Source organism: Anticarsia gemmatalis, chromosome 23 (genome assembly GCF_050436995.1).
Source record: "Anticarsia gemmatalis isolate Benzon Research Colony breed Stoneville strain chromosome 23, ilAntGemm2 primary, whole genome shotgun sequence".
In the NCBI taxonomy this organism is placed as follows: Eukaryota; Metazoa; Arthropoda; class Insecta; order Lepidoptera; family Erebidae; genus Anticarsia; species Anticarsia gemmatalis.
Window position 1 is genome coordinate 5,030,924 of NC_134767.1, and position 18,494 is coordinate 5,049,417.

The window sequence follows — 18,494 nt, forward strand, 5'->3', positions numbered from 1 at the left end:
TCATCAAGTGACTCATAGGTGAAGAGTCTCAAGTGTAAAAAACAAACATAATAACAGTAAAAACAAACAAACGGAAATACGGAAACGTGTGGGAAACATCCTCCATCAATCAATTACATATCGATTGAACTAGAATCGAGTGTACATCGAATAATATCGATAAAGGCGTTAATTTACATGTCAACGGGTTGTGTGTAATTATTGTCGATTATAAAGCCGCCTACACATGGACACAATGGCTGCGGGCGGTGGCCCACGCTCCGAGAACAGTGAATGGGCGAACCGCGACCGGTGAATGAAACTAGTGATAGACAATGCGCGTCGATGTTTCGAATCGATTGTTGCGAGTTGTGGTTTGACGAGTATCGATGTTCGAAGCTGCTTGTGTAAATAATAGTTAGAACGTAGTAATGTATTGTTTATATTCGGAGTTATAAAAGTTTCTTTATCATTTTGTGGGTACTAATTTTGTCTTTAATCAGTAAAGCTCGAAAGATATAATATAGTGTACCTTTTTTATTGGTTTGATACGAATATAAAAAAAATTAGATACTACCGGATTACTTATATCTATAAGTGTAGTAAACTGTAAGTCGTCAATAAATGCGATCTAATCTCCTTGGGAGTTTCAAAGGTAGAAACTTTATCGAATACAATCGTTATATCTTAATCGATACAATAGCCAGCACTGTTGTCACAGCGCCAACACAATATCAACGGATTACCATAACCTAGTGTTGTAATCTCAATTTTACATTCGGATTTGTATCACTGTGATATTTTTTGTCGAATCGGCAATAAAGAAATATAATAAAAAAGTAATAAAGCTGTATCTCTGGGTTTTAGTGACAGAGAGAAAAATACAATAAAGTAACTATGCTAAGCAGGGCCGCCTATTGTATGAATATGTTAAATTGAATATTATAACAAATTCCGTGGTTTTATGAGGGCGTAAATTAATAAATTAGGTTGATAGATGATGCTTACATGTTTAGAATACATTTGAATTTTATTTAGGGACTTTATTTGCCTTTATCGTGTAGGTTTTAGTATAAAATTACGTAACACTGTCTTTACAAGTTGTTCCGTTGTTCATCATTATTTTTTAAATGAAGTAATACGTGTACGTGTAATGTTTTTTGGAAAACATTTTTTTTGTAGTTCCTTATTTTTTTTTGTTTAGACAAAATAATTAGCCTTGTTTAACTTCTTATGTAGGCGATGGGTAGGAAAGAACACAAATGTACCTCCAATTAGGAAATGTACTACGTAAGCTTCATTAAGTTACTGAAGATCTAAACTAAAGCTAAAGCCATTTGTATTTTACTGTTCAGTTTGTTAAAGAAAAAATAAAACATTCGGTTTATAAAGCGCGTTGGAGTAAGTCCGGGATAGGTCAAATTGCAACTAAATACAACAGAGTTTTGGTCCGGGATAGCAAATAAAATTAAAACAAAAATAATGAAGGATTGGGAATAATTGCACTGATCCATATTTTCCCATTCGTACTTATAAACGTACCTTAAAACATTCATCGAACAAATGGCCAGTCATACAAAAGTTAGGCTTCGCATTAATCAGTTTCCATTTTGGTTTAAAGTCTAAATAAGTAAACGATTTCTCTGAAATCTTTATTTGGACAGTCGTTTTCTTAGTATCCTAAAGTTATAAATCTCGGCATATCTTTAGTCTTCAAACAAACGATGACTAATTTGTATGTCTTATTTATAAATTAATCAAATCGGTGATGGCTAGACACATTAAAATTTAAGTCTTAAACATAAATTTTAAGTCTCGATATGTAGAATGCCTCCAGGTACGATATATTATATCAAATAAAAATTTTTGTCGAAAAAAAATTAGATGACATAAATCTTTCTAAATATAGGACAGTTTAGAATAATAGTCGCATGTGAAAAGTAATTTGAAAACGTATTTAGAAGTTAACAATAGATCAATAATTTCAACTCCAGATGTGCTTATATTAACATCATTGATGAATAAGGACGCGTTTATTCGCCTATAAATACCGGTACAATCGCACCGGATGTCGTAGGTACGATTCCCACATGAAATATATATTTATGCGAACCAAATAAAGCTGTTTTGTATCGTTCCATCTTGTATCCATGACATGTATGCTTGTAAAGTAAATCAGCCTAGGATTTCTTCCAACTATGTTGGAGTCAGCTTCCAATCTCACCGGATATAGATGAAAACCAGTATTTCATTAGACCTCCACAACCCGATTACTTGAGTAATAACACTGTACCCTTCAGTAAGACTGGTTGTCAGACTTTCAAGCTTCTGACTACTGGTAACGACTTTCAAAGATCTTTATGACAGCCGGGACCCACAATTTAACGTGCTTTCTGTAAGGTCAATTTGGGTAACTTTGAATCATTTGGGTAACATTGACAGCGGGAATATTTTTCATATGAAAGGTTGGTTTAAGGTTTCATATGAAACCAACACAATTGATAAAGGTTTATTTTAGTTTTGCAAACTTTTATCAATTGTGTTGGTTTCATATGAAAAAATAATCGAAACTAGTTCAAATTCCCACTGTCAATGTTACCCAAATGATTCAAAGTTACCCAGATTGACTGCACCAGTATTAGTAAAGTACCCAAAAGAAAATACCCCATAAAAACACAATTTGACTTCTCACGCATATAAAGAAAAGATTTTGACCTTTCTAATTTGACACCTGAGGTCATAAAACGTGTCAATAATCTTTGTTTGTTATTTACTTAATCATTTTGCTTTATTATAGTAGTTGAGATAATTTTATCTGAGAATACTACCGTTCATTAGCATAGCTTTGCTATGATAAATACCTAAAGGACTGCATCATCGCTTTGGATTGTTCGTTGTTATTTTATCTATACTAATATTATAAAGCTGAAGAGTTTGTTTGTTTGATTGTTTGTTTGTTTGTTTGTTTGTTTGTTTGTTTGTTTGAACGCGCTAATCTTAGGAACGACTGGTCCGATTGGAAAAATTCTTTCAGTGTTGGATAGCCCCTTTATCGAGGAAGGTTATAGGCTGTATATCACGCTACTACCAATAGGAGCAGAGCACCAGGAAAAATGTTACAAAAACGGGGAAAAATTTGACCCATTCTCTCTTATGTGACGCAAGCGAAGTTGCGCGAGTCAGCTAGTCTGAATGATAATTGTTCTTGGAAGTGTATTGTATTTGAAAGTGAGGCAGGGAGTAACCATGGTCGTTGTGACCTGAATGTGCCTAAGAGATAACAAAACCCGATCACTTGTGGTATATATTTCCCGACATAATTCGCGATAGGGATTGGTTTACTTTCTTACTGGATAAAAGGGACGGTTGTCTATAAAAATATGTTAGGCGAAGCTTGGGGAATGCGGACATAATGTATTGATAGTTTATTTAAATTGCACTTAATACATACAACATATACACTCACTCAATACGCATTTTCTACTTATGCTACTGTAGTTGGTTATTTGTGACCGCACATTTGATAAGAACTTATCTTCTGCCACAATTAATGACGTACATAATTGAAACCAAAAACCAGACGCAAATTATAATCTTCAAAGAAGAATTTCAAGAATTTCACCCTTCTAAACAACAGTCATGCTTATAAGCAGACGGCTAAAAAACTAACTCAAAACAGAATAAACGAAAGATACATCTTCCATACATCACAAATAATTTCAAGAACCATTTATATTCCTGTTCTCGAACAAAAAAGGCTTTGTTTAATTTGTCAACCTTCATTAAGTAGCTTTTAGCCTTCAGTTCGTCCTTCGAGCCAATCGAACATTCTTCAGTACTTATTCAAAGATCGTTTGGTATGTATTAGTATGTGTTTTTGTAATGTTCAAGTCAGTTTTGGGTAGGCGTCCAAAACTGGACTAAGCAATGCGCTTGCATTCTTTTGCTTTCGTAGTCAGGAATGTTTGTGACTATAAATGTATGATACATGTTACGAATCTAGGTTAATACTACACTCATGTTTAGTAGTATAGTATAGTAAAGTTATTTGTTTAGTATAGTTCCGTGGATGTGGGATACGTATAGAATTTCTTTGTTTTTTGGAAGGCAGTTGGTGTGGGTCAGAACTGTCATTTTCAAAGATCTCTGACAATCCTTACCAGTAGTCAGAAGCTTGAAAGTCTCTTTACTTACAAAGTGCTGGATGTTTATTTTAAATATGTTTTTTATTAATGTTTCAGGTAATGCCTCATTGTTGATGGACGATAAAACAAACTACGATTGCAGTCACAACTTAGCGGTATCACAGGTTGCTTCAAAAATATTATACATACTTGATTCCATTTGTTCTTATCGCATTCATCGATTTAAACCTATCGATCAATATATCAACGATAGTTAGCTTTCTTATTCAATTTAAAATGCTTTGCTTCACCCGATATCTTCTAAGAAGACAATCATTCAGCCCGATTAACCAATAGCTCTATACGAAGATATTTAGGGAAATAAAAATACCTTAAGAGCTAAATTAGTAGTTTATTGGGATAACCTAAGCTTCTCAAGTCAGAGTCAGTCAAATGCAGAAAATCTATTTATAAATACATGAAATCACGCCTTATTTAAGCGGGAAGAAGGTGTGTTTCCCTAGCGTGAATGAACTATATAATAAATATAATACAGTATGTGCAGCAGAATAGCGGGTAGAGAGCACGGTGATGAGCGGTAGCGAGTTAAAGTCTGATGGAACATACGTCGTGAATGTTCGCGTAACGCCAGAGCAGACAAATGTATAGAAAATACTCAATCGTTCACACTCAACCGATGATGCGCCAGTGCGAAGCCCATACTAATTTAGCTTTGCCCCATGCATCGTCCAGCTTTGGTGCTATCAACGATTATTTGTAGGCATGGTGTGGAAGAGTAATTTATGAATAATGCCTAGGATCTTGGAGTTTCTACGAATATTCAGCATTTAAATTAGCGTTTTGAACATTGGAAAAGATGTGTTAACGTATTTAATCTTTTACATATGAGTAAACATCAACATTTTACAGTAATTCGATTCCGATTTCTCTAATAAATATTTGTATGTTTTGCGATAAAAAACATGTCAAATAAATTTAAACCTGACGACTAAAGCACATTCCATTTCCTGCCACCTGTTCGCTTCGCTCGTGACCATAACACGAACCTCTCAAAATACATCATTATTATTACAAATATCCCACAATTTATTTAAATTAGTTAAGAAACACACCCGTTATCTATTGGGAGCCATCGAATGTAGACTAAAGCCAAACATGGGAACGTGTTAGTATATTTAAAATAACTGGTTTTTATAGACATCTGTTATTTCTTTGTTTGCCCAACACTAAAGAGCATCGTTAATGGCCACATTAATTCTCATTTACTGATATGATAATGATTGCTTTTTAAATTAGAGTGTTAGAAAGATGGTAGATTGCTTGAGTTAATGAAATACGACTGGTAAACTAACCTCTGTCGTGTAGACCCGTTAGTAGCTGTAATGGTTAACGTTATTATATTAGTTCACAGAAATATTATAATAACCTTTTTATAAGTGAAAGCTATTTACCATAAGTGACATATAAATTGATTTTACATAGAAAGTCGTAAGAGTTTGAAATAAGGTTCATATTTGACAGTCGCTGCGGCGGTTTGAAATAGGTAAACAAGTTAGAGATGGTTTTGATATAATTTTAGAATATTTTATGGAATACTAATTAAGTTAATTTAATAGGTTTTAATTTGTGCTTGTGTAATACACATAAGATTTGTAGCTGTCATAATTTTTTAGTAAACCAGATGTTAACTGTCTCATAATAAACGTTATATAAGCTCTGATTAGTTACATAGTGTAACTTACTCATACAAATTATCAAATTTTACTGAGTGTCATTTTCAGTAAATTAATATAACTACCTATTTCTGAAGAAGATTTTTTACTTTATCAATCAGATAGGTAACCAACTACCCGTTATCATTATACCAGTCGAAATTATTCGATATTTATAATCTCGATGTAAACAAAGACATTTTAAACTACAATCCAATACACAACTTAAAACCATTAATTGGCGAAATCAACGAGGCATACATCAAATACCTCAGTACAAAAAACGCACCCATATAAGTTTATATAAAAACCTCACCCTTACGACATTCCATCTATGGACTGGACAATACAAGTGACGCGATTGATTCGCCAACAGATGCTCGAACTTGAAGATTAATAGACGTACACATATTGTTGGCTAATAACTTAACGTAAACGGCACATGAATAATTGAAAAGGTTTCCATGGGAATTTTTGTTTTTATCCGATGAAAATGTGAGTAATTTTTGTTTGTTTTCTTTTTCGCGTGTAATTATAGGCAGGTCTGTGACACTATCCTCAGTTGAAACAGTTAAAATCGAGAATCCCGTGCACATTGCTCAATTGTTATTGTAAGTTCATCTTTGTATAAATTGTTTTGTTGGATCCGCTATAATTAATACTTTTAAATTTGTTTTTATAGGCTTTATTTGTTGATTCTTTTGAGTTTTAATTTGAACACCAAAAGATCCGCCATTTTAATATGTTGGAGACATGTGCTCCAATTTGGTGTTAATAGACAGTGAGAGCATTGATTAAGCAACTCTACTTAGATACCAAAAGATGTTATACCAGTCTGAGAGCGTAACACTCGTATGTAAATAAACAAAATATAAACAAAAGAAAATTTACCTTATAATATACTGCACTTTCGTCTTCGTATAATTTACGTACGAAGGCAATAAAACATCCGATATCCTTTTAAAGAAAAGCATCCTTGATTTAATTTTGTTTGTCACACAGCACCTTAACAGTGAAGCGCGATGTAAGGACACTGAAACTTACTTCAACGCATTGCATTATAATTTATTCAGGGACTCAAACTTAATACATTTTTTAAGTCTTTCGTGAGTGCGTCCTCCCGCGGCCAAAAACCTTGTCGAGCCATTGTCAATGACAATTGATATTCAGTCAACTACTCCACATACGCAACAGGGGTGCCCTCAATATGATTCATACACTTCTTCTGGAACTATACAAACCTTTTTCTTTCATCAAAACAACTATGCAGCCAGTATTGTCACCAACATTCCAATTTCCGAAATATACTTTTTAAGCAAAGAGCTTTGATGTTGAATTATTCGGCCAGTATGCTCTGATATCAATCTCTGATGAATCAACAGTGCATATCTACGCCACGGGGCGCTCCTTTCGGACTTAAAGCCAAAAAGCCGAACAATCCATTGGATAATGTCGCCGCGACAGGATTCCCACGTCCCTTGATAGGTCATTGACGTCCTGATGTATTGGCTCGCGATTGTTTTTGCGATCGATTCCTGCAATTCTTCGGCTTCAACTAACGAGCCGAGTTTTGTTATAAAATACCTATGTTTCATAAGTTTCATGATTCTTCGAAGCCGTGTTGTTTGTAATTAATATTGTTGATGTAAGTTTCAAGCAAAAAATGTATTAGACAATTTCATTCGAGAAAATCTTGCTTTGACAGATATCGTTATAAAGTCAGAAATTCAATTTAGCGGAAAATAAAAAAAAATATCCCGAAATATAAAGTTCTTTTGTTTACTTTTTTGTTGAAATTTAAGGCTAATATTTGTATTTTTAACATCTCTAATTGTTTGTACAGTAAAATATATTCTTTACTATGTTGGTTGTCTATGAGACCGTATAGTCCGTGGGAAGCAGGCGACGGTACGCATTGTAAAATTATACGTACAGCAATTATAGCCTGTTGATACTGGCAACTTGATTTTAATGGTGCTCGAAATACCTGTAATTTTGCATCGATAGGAGATGAATGTCGCGTTTTTTAACTAGGTTTTACACATAAAGTAGCGCAAGAGGAATTTGAAAATGCTGTTGCTTTTTTCAAAATGTGAGTGAGATTATATTCCCTGCACCAGCCATTAAGAACAACAAAGCTTTTGTCATCTCTGAAGTATTTAATATACGTGATTATTAAGTCTCTCCCATTAGTTCCCATGGCTATTTCTATCAAATCATAATTCACATTATACGATCGTTCGCATCGCTTGTGACTTATTGCCATAAACTGCCACAAACCAAGTTAATTTCTGTGTAGGCCGAAACGTTTTGTGTTTTGAGATAAACATTCTCTATTCACAATTCACATAACCTCGAATGCTGGGAATAAGTACGTTTTATGCATTGATTTGAATAATTAATCTTTACTAATATTATAAAATTGGAGAATTTGTTTGTTTGGTTAAACGCGCTAATCTTGAAAACTACTGATAAGAACTGAAAAAATATTTAACTGTTCGATAGCCTATTTATTGAAGAAGGTTATAGGCTATATAACATCACCCTACCAACAATAGCAGCAGAGTAAAAATGGGGAAACTTATGACCCTTTCTCTCTTCTGAGACGCAAGCGAAGTTGCGCGTGTCAGCTAGTTTGAAATATACAGTATAATTTATTCTTTGAACTGCTTTAAGGGCTAATTTAAATTATTTAATGAAGTTGAATGACTGATTGCTAGACATTAATTAGAGTTGTTCTTAACGGGGTTATGAGATTTGATAAGTGGTTTTACATTAAATTGGGATTTTAATCAACAAGTGCGATTAGAGTTTTCAGCAAGTGATGACTGCATAAAATCTTGAATTATCCTAAAAAATGTAGATACAAATTCTAGACAATTTTGCGCCTAATACTAATCTATGTATTTAGATACTTAAACTTTATGTTATATCGAATAGTAGGTACCCATTTCATTTTAAAATCATACAAACCGAAAGTCTCAAAGATCTTTTAATTCGCACTACAAAGTAGAATCCTTCTTATCCCTGAAACAATTCGTACTTATTAACCGTACACATATTAAATCGATTACAATACATTTAAAATCGAATAAAATAATTCGATTAACTCGAACGAAAGTTGTTCGCATCACTAAATCCGTATTGCTTTCGTAATTTTACGGTACTTTCCTATGGGAAAGTAGTGGAATTTCCATTTTAACGATTCGTAAGCAATTTCTGAATTATTTTTTGTCGCGTAAGCTTCATATATGCTGTTCATTGACAACTATTTCAAAGATTCTAATTAAGTATAGATTACTCTTATGTATGAGAATTTCAGAATAATGCTCAATAAAAGATTTTCTTAATCCCGGATTATCTATCACTGCGAGATTAACAAAGATCTTTTATGTTATTTAATTTTCTAAACGAATATCGCGTAGGTGTAATCGGATGTGTATTATAGAATTTACCGTAAATTTTCGGTACCTATTAAGTTTTCAATAATTACAAGTTCCTTACTTTCAAAATGTCTACGTAAAAGTTTGTTCTTGACATTTTTCCGTACTTTTTAATTATTTCCAAGAGTATGATTATTTATTTTCTGTTTACGTACATGTTATATTTGCGTAAGATATGGAAGCAATGGCAAAATTATAAGATGATGATGAAAAAAAATATGAAGATATTCAAGATACAATAATTTTCGTAGAACATAACATATTATAAGGGAATGTTGAAAGGTATTTCGTTATATTGGGAATTAAGCACTTGTTTGACCCTATTTTGTATCAATTTCCAATCAAGAGGCCGGAAATTTGAGTAGATATCGCAAAATGTTTGCTAATAACTCCAGCTCTCCTACTTCTCTTAGTTGGTCTCAAAGCTGATTACTCATAGAGCTTTCATAAAAAATACAAGGTAACTACTGCTTTAGTCAAAGTTTGTCAGAAAAATAAATATATACACCTAGTTATTATTTACATTACATACCTACACCATTTTTGTAAACCGTATTACTTAGATACCTAAGTTAATAACCTATCGGATTTCATTTATTTCGATGAAACAAATGTATGGTATATAGTTTTGTAAAAAAAAATACCGGACGCAACAAGTATGTAATTAATGCCTTGAATATAATATTGCCCTCAAAGCTATACATTGCTCAATATTGCTAAATTACAACCAGCCAACCTACAATCGAACCACCTTAAATTTTATTGAACATTGTAATACACAATACGCAATTAACTAAATATACTACTGTTCCAACGTCTTTCTAGTAGATTAGCATGTTTTACGAATAATTTATTTATTAAAGAATTTATTATTGGGCTCCCTGCTGGGTAGTGGGCGCTTTTATTGAAACTGTACGGTTATTATAAGATACAACCGTGAGATATTTTTGCGTCTAAATATGTTTCATTGTTAAAACTATAGTCTTATTTATGTATTATGATATCATGCGGGACTGTAGGAAACTTGTTAGTATAAAACTATGTAGTGGTCGCGTTTTCTTCCGCAAAATGTTGCCACGTTAATCATTTGACAATAAATTTCGAAACAAGCACTCTTTGTTTACTAGGATGAATTTATTGACGCCTCGAGCCAGACAAAAAGGATATAGGTTAGTCTGAAATCAATTCTTCTGACGAAATCAGATAATAAGAAAAGGGTGGCTATAATTCTAGCCTCAAAGAGCCTTAAGATCACCGCTTTAGTAGGCAAATATCGACTTCAACCTTATAGCCGTTTACAAGAATCAAATAGTAAAATGAAGATCATAAGAGGGGTTTGTTTGTTTTTTTTTTATACTACTACCTAACTAATAAGATAATTGCTCATGTGTCGCGAGGACTTTTACAAAGACACAAACAACCGACACAAAGTCCAACCAGAACCAAAACAACTATTTCTGGATTGTACAAATATTTGTTCCGTCTGGGTAATGAACGTATGACCCCCCGATGCAGGGTAGTGGCGTGGCAACCACCTTAACCACTGCGCCACCGAGGCCGTCAAAGCTAAACACAATTTTCACTGCTCTTCACAACAGGCTAACTGCACAAAACACTCGTACTGTTGCAATACAAGTTACCGATTCTACGCGAGTCGTCACCTGTCACATACAAACATCACTCGATCACTCGATACACTTCCATACACTCATAGAAAAACCAATATTCAAATACAGTCCGATGATTGGCGCGCATGGAAACATATTGACGAAACAAAAAACATTGGACACCACGCGTCGACACGAACTAAATTATCTGCGGATTCGAGTATGAGGTGTTTTGTTTGTTATAGATGTTTGTTACTGATGGTGCGGAGTTGGGAAATCTGTTTTGGTTTATTAGGTGATGCCTAAGTAGTAAAGTAATACTATAATTTTTAATAATGTGTTAAGTTTCAGATTACCATGACACAATACAAGAAGTAGGCATTATACCTTTCTTGATACGACTATAAAAGTGTTACGAATTCATGATCGCAAACAAAGAATACCGATAAAGATTGTAGTTAATGCCTTGTTAGTAATTCAGTCTGTTGCAACATTTTTTTGTTTCAACTAGTAATTTTGATTTTGACTGCAGTAATATATTAATAAGTAAGTAACCCCAGCGCAGCGTTCCGAATTCTAAAGAAAATGTTCTACGTGTGCAATTGCAGTTATTTATTAAATACAATGTCTAATACTTTTTACATTGCTTAATACAACATCCTTAAGCCTTACAAACGCAATAAATGTGAGCGACATGCATGATCCTTTTTCCATTTTGTAATCTGCCAGATCCTTTGACACAAGTAACATCGGTCTAGTAAAATGCACACAGTTACGGGTTAACTGTAACTTAAAGTAATAACAGATTACTCGGAGACTGGACGCTTACACTAGCAGCTTAGTGCACGATATAACCATATCTTTATCAAGGTTGTCACTTTGTATGTTGAACATTTTACGATACATATATTCGACAAAAATGTGGATGGATACCAAATCCCAATAAGATAACATTAAATAAAATCTCATACCTTTATTTGGCCATGCTGATTTTGGTGTTAAATTTTGTTTTCTGATTAAAGGTCGATATATTATTATGTAAGTTAATTATGAAAATATTGCAATAGTTTAAACATACTATCTAGATTTGATAAAAGATAACGACTAATTAACCTTAATTTAGTGAATAAACGAAGAAAGTGTGAACCTTGTATATTAAATTAGTTTGGTGCATACCGTCATGTTTGTCTCTTGAGAAAAGTTTTCAAGAGCAATGTATTGCTGTTATTCAAACAATTAAATAACAGCTTGACAACTTGCGTGGTGGGAAAATTCCTGTAACACTTTGTCTTAGCCATCTTGACTTGTTTGCTCAAGTGACAGTCACACATTACGCATTTTTGTCACATTGTTGACAACACTGTTTACACACGATGGGAAGATAGGATTGCGGTATTAAATATCCCAAGCTCGTACACTACTACACGTATTTTTGTTTGACACTAATCTAATAATATTAATTGTTTAGGGATTGATTTTCCATATATCTATACATAAGAACATAATATAAGTAGTCTGAATATCAAGAGTTTACTCTATAACTAGAAATAGCCTTCCATTCTTTAAAATTCTATTACCTTTTAGGAGAAACCTAGTAGCCAATCTGATTATCCTTCTAGGAAAGTGTGGTGTCATCATAGAAATTTAAGATTCTTTACCACTTTTTCTATCTTCCTTTTTTCTAGCTAAAATATTTTGATAATAGATTTTTATTATTCAGCTCATGTCCTCTCTTTTTAAGCATAATAGAGCTATTCATATTTTGTATCACTAACAACAAAATGACAAACATTATTTTCTGAAAGTTTCCTCTACAACCCTACAGTTGTAAAAGTAGATATATAAATAAAAGTGCAGATAACAGCACATAGTAATATCCGGCGCTTTGAAGTACGTAACGAGTCCAGTCCGTCCGAGGGCTTAGCGATCTACGTTTTAATTTGATGACTTTATACTTAGCCACTAAACCTTTTAATATCGTCATAACACAGGATAATGTATCTACGTTATTTATGTTTCTAGATATTTTGTTTACACTAGAAACATTTCGTATTTTATGTATTAGGTACTTTCGTTTTCCTACGTTGTCTTAACTAATACCGCAGAAGTACAGGGTTACTTTAGGAAAATTAAGGGTTAATTTGATTATCCAAAAAAGTAAAACGGTCGCATAAAAGGCTAGCGACGAGTTTAGTTTTCCGGTTTTTGATACTAAATATGGCTATAAATAAAATTGTAGAATTTCAAATAGTGTAATTTACCTCAAACATGTCCATTTCTTTCCATTATAAAGTAACCCCTGAATTTAAAAATAACCATTTTCTACCGAAATTGAGGATTCTACTCTAAAAAAACGGCTTGTTCATTTGTTTGATCACGCTGACAAAAAGAGCTACACTGTTCTGATTTGGGAGAATCTTTGAAAGAAATAAAAATTATTCACAGTTTCCAGCCTTGGCGAAACTTCGTTATAAATTGGCCTTCGTTCAAAGCATTCTAATATCATGCTGAGTGCAAGTATAATATATTTAATTTTAAATAAACCATTCGTTTAAATCAAATCATTCAAACCATTGAATCAAACTAATTTGATGGATTGTGACTTGCAGAATCCCACGCGAGATTTGAAAATAAGTAAAGTATTTTTTTGATAAAATAATATTTTCAGTAGTACTCACTTGCATTAAGCGAAGAAAAATATTCGTGAACAGTATCGTAATTTTCTACGACAAACGGCCAACTATCCACAAATGTATGAAAATCAGATCAGCGCCCCTAGCGGATACCATAGGAACTAATTTCTAAGTAGGTACATTTTAAATGTCAAAGTCTCAATTCTGTAGAAAGTCGCGCATATGAGATTTGAGACCAAATTCAATTTCCGTTCTCATAGTAACGCCTTGAAACTGAAAAGGCATAAATATGCTATTATTACAGTCGTTAAAGTTTAAAGGCTTCACTATGGCACACTATAGGCTGTATACAACGGTCCAGTCTTTACGAACATGTAAGTTTTATCACTTGGAAGTCGTAAAATCGCAGAAATATGTCCACTGTATCCTTGCCCTCGTTCCGATATTTGTGTACACCCGTGTACGAAGTGGCCAGGTTTTTATGATACATTTTGATCTAGACCTGCGTATCACGTATCTCAGTTGACAACTAGTGCACGTCAATTGAAGGTCACTATTCAGTAGATTGATGCTTTTACGTAGCGCGTTAATCGCTATAATCTAGAAAACAATATACAGCATAGTGGCTTTCAAGTGGTGGTCAACGTCTGTGATTACATACAGATACATTTATTCAGTTTTAGAAAGATTTATTAAAGTAATATCACACCCGCCAGTTTATATATTCACGAATCAACTGGCTGCTAGGGATATTCAAGAGGCACTTTATAACAAAAATAGATTAATTATTTACAAACTAAACATGATGTTTTGGTGAAATCCAAAGAAAAAAACACCCAAAGAAAAGATTTACGGAAATTGTATTTGTATAATTTCGAATTTATATTATTGTTGCTATTAGGTTATGTTTATGGGACAAATGCTAGCTTATGTTGAAATTTTCTCAACCTACAGATCTAGTTGCTTAGCTAAGGCCTATGATAATCCTAGTACATAAGTGCTAAGTTTTACAAAGTAGGCTTCGCGCGGATCGATCTCTGAGATTAAGTCATGCTTGCCGAGGTTGATTTGTGGATGGGTGACCATCTTATACATATAGAGTTCCTCCATGTTTCGGAAAGCACGTTAAATTGTGGGTCCCAGCCGTCATTTTCGCAGATCTTTGACAGTCGTTAACAGTAGTCAGAAGCTTGAAAGTTTGACAACCAGTCTTACCGAAGGGTATCGTGTTATCCCAGGTAACTGGGTTGCGGAGGTCAGATAGGCAGTCGCTCCATGTAAAACACTGATATTCATCTGCATCCGGTGAGACTGGATGCCGACTCCAACATAGCTTGGAAGAAAGGCTAAGCTGATACAAACATGGTAACAGTCGAAAATTCGAATATTTTCCATATGTTTTTATACTTACTTCAAGTATGACTGAAGTAGTCTTATTTCCTAATGATCTTTTTGTTTTCGTATAAAAATTCTGATAGCACTTAAGCATGTCTGAGTGAGTTTGCTCGAATTCCTTCACAAAAAAGACTCTTTTTGATATTATTGTACTTAAATACCTTGCCTCTTGTTATTTTCCATTTGCCCAGTCTATAATACAAGGAGCCTATTATATATTTCAGTGAACGATATATCATTTATATTTAAGCCTTTAGACAGACTAGCTATTTTTTGTTGCTTGATGTTGCGAAACAGTTGCTTTGTGGTTACTCAATAATGCTGGGTGGTCTATTGTAAGTGATGGACTGTCGGAACTGTCGACGTGGAAATGTATGAAATTGCAAGTAAGAAATTAATAAAGGCTTACACACAACAACATTTATCCATGTGTTAGTATTCTATTGCCAGTCTTTACCTGCCAAGACGCGAGGTAACTGTAAAAGCATAAGAAATTAGAGTAGCTTGATTTTTTCTCTTAAGGCCTAAACCCTCCCTCATTACGGGAGGAGACCCTTGCCCAGCAATGGGACATTAGTGGCTTAAATATATATTTTGAGATATATTATATATTTTAAGATATAGATTTATTCGTTTTATAACTATTAGCATATGCTTCCTCTTAAAGCAACTAAAAGCTGCCAGTGTGTTCTCATTTCGTAACATTTTACCTAACAGGTAATGTAGCGAAAATATTTCAAGTTATAATTTGATCCGTCTGGTGAACTTACGATACATAAGTAGAGTTACATGAAAGTATTCCGTTTGTTATATTATTTTCACAATTGACTTGATCTAGTTTGTTAAAGTAAAAGTTCGAAAAATCGCTATTTTCGTTGTATTAAGCATACATTTCATGATAATAATTCTTTATATATGTGATCAATACATAAATAAGTATATAATTTAGGGAACATTCCCTTGTGTAATGAGGGATTTACAAACATACAAATAACTAGCAAAAACAATAACAAAATGAGATGGTAAAAAACCTCAAGTAGCCCATAGATGGAAAACAATGACAGCATTTCACCCATAGACCTAGAATACCACACCATAATCAATGGCACAGACAGAAAATGAAATAGGTAGATAAGCTCAACATACAGAAACCCCTACACCAGACAATATTTCTGAGAAACAAATTTTATTCCACTACATTTGACGATTATGTAAATATTCTAGAAAAGTACCCAAGTAACAAAGTTAGGCAGGTAAAGTTTCAGCCTAGATCCTGCAAATAATTACTTACGGACATAATATATTCTTTGCGACTTTCGACAAACTTATTTATTATACATACACATAAAAACTTAAAAGGATTAAAGTATCTGCGTAATGTTAGGTAATAAACTGTTATGGTAATACTAGGTTTGACGTGGGGGTTTTGTGCATGTGGATATAGGTTTTTATAGCGCGCAGTTTCACTACCGTTTACAACTTTTTCTTTTACGTATCGAATATAATCGAGGCGTTTTTTCCCAGCGGCTTGTTAGGACATCCACTTCTGCTGAGAATATTTTCTAATCTCATTATATAATTCGATTTTAACGATCATTATGGTTCATTAGCTTTGCCAGCTGCTGCATAGATTTTTACTAAAATGTCCGGATCAAGCACTTTATTGAGTCATTTAGAAATCAAACTTTTCACCTCAAAATAATTAACAGGAGGCTCTTAAACACTCAGACCGCCGTAGAATTCGCTGAAATTGTTTTCACGTTTTTATCAATAAATCATGGATTTCTACAAACCTTTTAACATTAGATTTATCACATGTAACATACATTCCACTTCCGGATTCCGCGTAGTGTGATATAAAAAGTCTATCAATACCAAAAATAAGTTCAATAAAATTCCACTACGCATTCGAGTTAGGTTCCCGGAACAGCTGGTTTGCGAATAAAAAATTGTAATACGAGAGCATAATATTGAGTATCAAAGGCCTCTATATGTATATCAGAATATTGTAGGCAAAGCCAAAGCTTCAGATCAAAACGAGTTATGAGCGCCTGCGTAATTTGTTATAGCAACAACTCACGCGCGAGTTTAACTTGTAAAGTTTATACCAGGCGTTACTTACATCGCCTAACTTTGGCACTGCAATTAATGGAGTTCAGAGAAAATATAAATGCGATCTAATATCGTCGAAGCTAATGGTATAGAACGGTATCAAAGTAACTGTGTAATATTACTCGGTAGCAAATTGATTGCTGTTACAAAGATCTTTGACCTCATTCAACATAGACGCTTTTTTGCGATTGAAAGTCATTATATTATCCTAATTATTTGTTAATAAAAATACAATATTATTCATAACATCAACTTTTATTTTAACAAATGAATTTAAAAAGTAAAAATATGTAAAAGTTGGCTTAACTAATTTAAATAGATAAAATTTCGTGTTACATTTGGCAAACCTTATCTCATGAATAATTTTCGAATTTCATTTACTATTTAGTAGATGTTATATAAAATTATTAATAAAGAACTTAGTAAAATTACTTGAAGCATAATTAATGCAAATGATTATGAATATAATTTTAAACTAAAGATGCAGATAATTAAAACAACGATTTTATTATAAAAAGGATAGATATTGTCTCATTAAAGCGAAGAAAAATGTTTTCCAACACGCCGGTGTAATTTTAAAATATAATTTTCTTACCACTATTTTAAAAACCGTTGAAGTTTAATAACACTATTTGAATTTAGATAACTTAAACTTTGATAAAGACGGTCTTTTTATTATTTCACCGCCAGAATCGCACGAAATCCAGTATTCACAAAAAATCAATAGCGCATTATAGTAACATTTCTTTCGCTTTAATAAAAGAAAACGACACTACAAATTAAAGTAATCTAAACTATAAAATTATTACTTATTATAATGAACACACGGGTATTAAAATAAAAACAAAAATTCAACGCAGTAGATAAGAATGCCTCGCTTCCGTGAAACTGAAATGCGCCTTTAGCTATCACGAAATAGGGCTCATGATTGTTATTATGTTTTTTAGGTTTCTAATATACCTTGCAATTAATTCACCTAGATTTGCACAGCTTATTGAGATCAGAAGTGAGTCATAATGAGTCTGAAGTTCTTTTTTTTGTTCGTAAACTTGTTTTTACCGTAGTCTTAAACATTGTTTCTTATAAATAATCCATTTTGATAACTAATTGACTTAATAAGGGCAGATTTTGTATGGAGTGTAGTTCAGGCAAGAGCGGCATTCTTAATAGAGCTACTTTTAGCATCTTGAAAGATCAGGGAGGCTGTTGTCCTTGCAGTAAGCGAAAGAAGAAGGCCAGGCTTTGAAGCCGACGCGGTCGTAGATACGCTTGGCACATCACACGTCGTCCGCGAGATCCTCGTTCAAAAGATCTGAAAGTATACAAAAATGACATTTATGTATATTAATTACTGACAGAGAGGTTAAAAAGTTCTAGAATATTAAGCATGGATTAACTTATATCAATGTGCTTTGCTCATTACTAGATGTCGTATCTATTGCACACTAAATGTTGATAATTACAATTA

The 18,494-nt window shown here is 33.3% G+C and overlaps 2 protein-coding genes across 3 annotated transcripts in view; one reads left to right on the plus strand and one right to left on the minus strand.

Annotated features, from left to right (window-relative positions):
• Lrt (Leucine-rich tendon-specific protein) overlaps nucleotides 1-18,494 on the plus strand; it is a 122,132-nt gene that overhangs the window by 19,854 nt on the left and 83,784 nt on the right. The gene's annotated exons all lie outside the window — the stretch shown is intronic.
• LOC142983031 (lysozyme-like) overlaps nucleotides 17,269-18,494 on the minus strand; it is a 33,522-nt gene continuing 32,296 nt past the window's right edge. Inside the window, exon 5 of the mRNA XM_076129814.1 lies at nucleotides 17,269-18,338. Coding sequence (XP_075985929.1) covers nucleotides 18,304-18,338 — 35 coding nt within the window. The 3' untranslated portion in view covers nucleotides 17,269-18,303. The remainder of the gene's footprint in view (nucleotides 18,339-18,494) is intronic.